General features: G+C 26.3%; 2 protein-coding genes across 2 annotated transcripts in view; both read left to right on the top strand.

Annotated features, from left to right (window-relative positions):
* Positions 1-721, top strand: part of LOC105452903 (short-chain dehydrogenase/reductase family 16C member 6-like) — a 5,106-nt gene extending 4,385 nt beyond the window's left edge. Inside the window, exons 7-9 of the mRNA XM_011694455.1 lie at positions 5-18; positions 243-368; positions 569-721. Of these exons, the coding sequence (XP_011692757.1) occupies positions 5-18; positions 243-368; positions 569-638 (210 nt within the window). The 3' untranslated portion in view covers positions 639-721. The remainder of the gene's footprint in view (positions 1-4; positions 19-242; positions 369-568) is intronic.
* Positions 722-3,252: 2,531 nt separating this feature from the next.
* The window catches only part of LOC105452902, a 17,740-nt gene continuing 15,591 nt past the window's right edge, over positions 3,253-5,401 (top strand). The window contains exons 1-2 of the mRNA XM_011694454.1: positions 3,253-3,420; positions 4,819-4,965. Of these exons, the coding sequence (XP_011692756.1) occupies positions 3,400-3,420; positions 4,819-4,965 (168 nt within the window). The 5' untranslated portion in view covers positions 3,253-3,399. The remainder of the gene's footprint in view (positions 3,421-4,818; positions 4,966-5,401) is intronic.

Here is a 5,401-nt window from a genome sequence, read left to right as displayed (position 1 = left end):
TAAAAATCCAAAAATTAGGTAAGTTTTCAACGATACATTATTGTAACAAATATTTTGCAATATCATACGCTCAATTCATTTCTTTTATTGTCATATATTTGAAAAAAATTTTTATTTTTCTTAATATTATTCTTTTTATTTTGTAATAGATCTTTTTTATATATAAACACCGTCATTTATTTACTAAAGTATTTATAGCGAACAAATGACAAGTGATTCAATTTTATTCACACATATTACAGATTTCCATGGTTAATGGGAGAACTTTCACCGCAGGAAGTAGCTTCGTCAATAATTGACGCGCAAAGACGAAATTATGAAAATCAAAGTATACCCTCATATTGGCTGTTTATTTCTAAAATATTAAGGTATGTAAATCACGCCAATAAAAAATTAATACATTTAATGTATTATTTTTAAATATGTAATAATAAGTTGCAAAACAATTCACTGCAAATGTATTAACAATACTAAAAACTGTTGTTTTACAATTATTATTTTTCTGTATATAATAGAATACTTTTTATTTTATTATTTCTGTTTATTGTAAATATTTTTTTTATTTTAGACATTTACCTAATGCAGCAATAAAGTGCATGAAAGATTTCATCAAATATGGTGTCTATCCAGATGATTAAAAAGTGATACATTCGAAATTTATAAATTGCCCGTAAAATTTTACGATGTAGTTTATTATTATATTAAAAAGCATAGCCATTTTTATTTTCTTTACTTATGTTATGTAATTACCAAATATATTAAATATAAAGAAATGTTTATTTATTATTAGATATATCCGAGGAATATATACCTAATTAAGATATAATAAAAAAACAAATCAGTGAAGTTCAAATGATTGGGTGACGCGCGATGACTAAATTTTTAAGTGTTGATGTAACGCTAACTAAAATTTATTGCCATTTAAAAACTGTGTAATGTGTATGGTGAAAAGACTGTTCACAAAACAATTTTAATTCTTACGATTATTTTAATCAGTCACTGAAACTAGTTTGCCACTTCAAGATTCACCAAAAATCCAGTTTACATTGGCGAAAGTAATTGACTCAATAATTTATTGTACTTCTGTGAACAGTCTTTTCACTATACACATTTTGTTATTTTAATAACTACGAATGAAGCCAATATAAACCGGTTGAAAACGTATTTAAAAAAAATATATTAGTAGATAAATACAATTTAATACGTGAACGTTTCAGCTCTTTTTTGAGCCATCTTCAGAACAATGAGAAAAACGGAATAACTAGTAAAACATCTTGTGCGTTGTGAAAGTCAACCGTAAAATAAAACATAGTTAAATTGTTATCTTGCTAAAAAATTAACAACAATATAATAAACCAGAGTTTTTCAGCATGCCGCAAGACATATGGGATGTCGCAAAGACTCTCCAAGTGTGCTGCGAAACTTTTGTAGAAAGTAAAAAAAAAAAAGAAAAAAGAAAAAGTTTAAAATTAATTAAAAAAGTGAGTAAGGGGCGAGATAAAAAATATTTTTAACATTATGGAAATTACCTAAATTATATTGTGTTCACATTTATGTTAACCAAAACGATATCGTCATTGCAACATTTTTATAAAACAGCAAAATAAAAAATAATTGCTTTAGGACTTTACCTTTCACTTCTGCGTATGGGTGATATACCTACATGATATGTATGTACTGACCTACGCTAAGCGCTGAAGAATGTGCTCCTAATGATATACCTCGACAAATTTAGCTCGCTATTTATCTCTCCGCGAATTAAAAAACGTTGCACTAAATCAATTACAGATATTACAAAAAACATACAATGCAAAAATTTATTTTACACTTGCATTACATGCAATAAAATAAACGTTTTATATAATATTGAATACCGCCCGTTCCGCGTTGCGTTTTTGTCAACATGGCAAAGTCGTATTGTGCTATCTCTTTTCGACGGCGGTAAAGTTTTTAGACAACCCCCTTTCTCCTATAAAGCGAACTTGCTTTCGGTCAAGGAGGACTGCGTGCTTCATTCTGACTGCAGTTAGTTACTGACACTTTATCAGAACAGACTGAAATAAAATTCATTGTGTCAAAATAGTATGAAATAGTTACTAATAGCGAAGACGATCAGGTACGTAAAACAAATTCTATTTCTTTCGTACTTGTAATAAATACTAAGACTATGTTATAAACTCAATTTTTATAACAAATAAAAATTATAAATTTAAATTCCTTTTCAAATGAAACAAAATTTTATTATTTTTTGAAAAAAAACTATAAAGAAAATTTGCTTACAATAACGTTACAAATATTCATAAATTTATACTTTTTCTTCAAAACATTTTTTAATAAAAATATATTAAAATAAGTTGTTTCTCTTTCTCCTTTCTTTTCTGAATCTTCCGCTTTCAACTGATGATATTATATGTCGATATTATAATAAAATCTAATTTTTCAAACAATTATGGTGAGAATCATGATAGTTTATCTTGCTATTTTTGATAGAGTTATTATTGCTTATTTTGAAAATTATATATTATATTTGCAAAGATTAAAAGCGAACATTTCGATCTACAGTAAGTTAACATCAGCGATGTTAAAAACAAGAATTTAAATAACAAAAAGCGTCGATCACAATAACAGAAATTAAAATTACATAAAGCCGTACAGATTCGTCGTAAATTAATAAAAACCATACATATTCGACGTATATAGTAGAAAATCATGTGTTAGTCTGCAATATGTAAGTCAGTCCATTAAAATTCCAAAAAATGTGAAAAACCAATAAAATAACATTTCTATTTAAGCTACACGGGAAACTAAAGATATTTTTCATGTATATACAATATGAATTCAAACTGTTAAAATTTAGTCTCAGTCTCAGTTATAAATTCAGACCATCTGTATAATAACTAGATTCATGCTATAGACAACAAAATTATAAATTTTCAGTTTTCTTACACAGTAGAATTCCGAATTTTAGCTATCAATTACAGATTCAAACTTTGCATAATAATATCTCTTTTTATGTCAATATATTAATAAAAAACAAAGTTGAAAGTAATATTTTTATGCAATAAGATAAGATGAGTTATTGATGATGAGTTATAGAAACTCGGATTTTGAAAAATAATATTTCTATTCAAGCTACATAAAAAATAAAAAATAGATTACTCTGTGCACCAGCTGTTCCGCGCTGTATTTATTACTACACAGCAGAGTCGCATCATCGTACAATTTCTGATTCATGGGAAGAAGTTTCTCTTAACTAGCAACTCCCTTTGCCACAAACTTGTTTTTTTTTTCTTTAAAAACATCTAAAAAGATATTTGACGACTATTTACAGTTAACTACTGAGTCATCATTAGAGAACAGACTAAAAAGAAATTTAACGTATCCCAGTGCGAAACAGTTATGGATAACGAAAGCAATCAGGTATGTAAAACAAATTATATTTCTTTCTCATTTGCAATAAACGCCAATACTGTGTAGTAAACTCAATTTTTTGTAACAAATAAGAATATTTCTTTTTGAGAGACCTAAAAGCAGTTCTTTTTTCAGAAAAGAAAACTGTAAGAATAAACTTATGATAATATATGTTACATAAATATTCAAAAGAAGTTCGTGCATTTTAGACAATGTGGGAAGCACGCAGGGATTGTTGGATTCATCTTTTTCTTTTACTCAATTTTGCTTACTGAATCCGCAAATCCTAGTTAAAATAGTCTTAATATTCGAGAAATATAATTTTGGGATACATTTTTGACAGAAGAAAACAATAATTTTATTTATAATTTTGGATTTATCATTTTGTCGAGTCATGATAGGAAAAAATGCTGAAGTAATATCAAAATATATTTTTATAAAAACAACGAAAATTTTATATTCTTTCTGGACAGACTATTTGACATATTTTCATATAAAAATATATTAAAATAAATGTTCTCTCTCCGTTTTCGGTATATTTTTCTTTGTCTTTTTTCTATCTACCTGTCTGTCTCTCGTTCATTTTTGTAAAAGTTTTTAAATCTATTAAATTTTATACTCTAGAAGAAGTGTTAATCTTCTAACTAGTTACATTTGAAAGAAAATAATATGTGTTCATAATTATATAATTAGCAAAATTGTTTATCTGGGTTTCTACTCTTAATAAAAAGTAAGTAGAGCTCGAGCTTCGAGAGGTCACAAAAAACTGAAACTAACAACTCATACAGATGTATCAAACCTATGTTTATTAAATTATTTTTTTTTTCTTTAAATACTTATCTACTTTGAAATATCTAAAATCTTTAAAAGATTTTTTCTTTTGTAAAAAAAAAATTACAAACAATTCTTTCGCTTATTTTTATTCAAAATTGAAAATAAAATATTTAATAAACAATGTTTATTAAAATAACTATAAAATCATAATGTAGATAGATGTTTCAAGAATTTCTTAATATTTTTAAAAACTTTAAAATAGCGAAAATATGTCACACATGAAAGATAGACAATAAAAATCTAAAAAAAAAGAAAACTTATACAACTTGGCTGACCTTGATCTTTATATAGATTTTGATATTATAGAGATTGATATAGATCATTAGAGCCTTCTTTAAACAAGAGATTTACCTTGTGTTTAACTTTGAATATCTCAGAAATTATAAAAGTCCACCATTTAATTATTAAGGCAAAGTTACTCAGAAATGAACCTCCTATAACATATATCATAATCAAATTCATCCAAGTTGTATAAATTTTTCTAAAGATTTACCAAAAAATTAATATAATAAACACATATTTTTCCATTAACATATTACATGCAGTTCTCATAAAAAATCTCTAATTTTTCAGACAAATGTGATAAAAATATATAGTAGCTTGCTTCTTCTAGCAGAGATATTATTACTTATTTTGCAAGTTGTATATTATATTTGCGAGGACATATGCAAATTAATCGTTCCACCGAAGAAAAAGAGCGTAACTGGTGAAATTGTTTTGGTACGTAAAAAATTCCTAATCTCGCAATATTCCTATATTAAAATTGGCGTGTTACCGGCGTTTGAAGCCTCTTTTCCCCAATGTTTAAAAATTCATATCTTCCAGAAAAATAAAGATATAGACTTCGTTCTGGGCTCATCTTAAAGATGATTTATGTGGCTATTTTTTATGAAATCGTGATTTTATTTAAAAATGACCGATTCAAAATGGTCGATTAATACGTCATTTTTTTGAAAATTTATTTTTTTCAAAAATTGTTAAAATTTGTTTAATTAAAATGGGTGGTGATGGTGGGTTGGGTAGTGATGGTTGGTGGTGGTGGTGGGTGGTAATAAGTGGTGATGGTGGGTAATGGTGGGTCAAAAAAAAATTTTTATTTTAAAAATCAAATGATATAAAAAATTTAAAAAAAATATATTTACTTTAAAAATCAAAT

The sequence above is a fragment of the Wasmannia auropunctata genome, unplaced genomic scaffold (assembly GCF_000956235.1).
Source record: "Wasmannia auropunctata unplaced genomic scaffold, wasmannia.A_1.0 LD336026.1, whole genome shotgun sequence".
NCBI classification, from domain to species: Eukaryota; Metazoa; Arthropoda; class Insecta; order Hymenoptera; family Formicidae; genus Wasmannia; species Wasmannia auropunctata.
The sequence above is the reverse complement of the archived record's forward strand: the minus strand, read 5'-3'. Positions and strand labels throughout refer to the sequence as shown.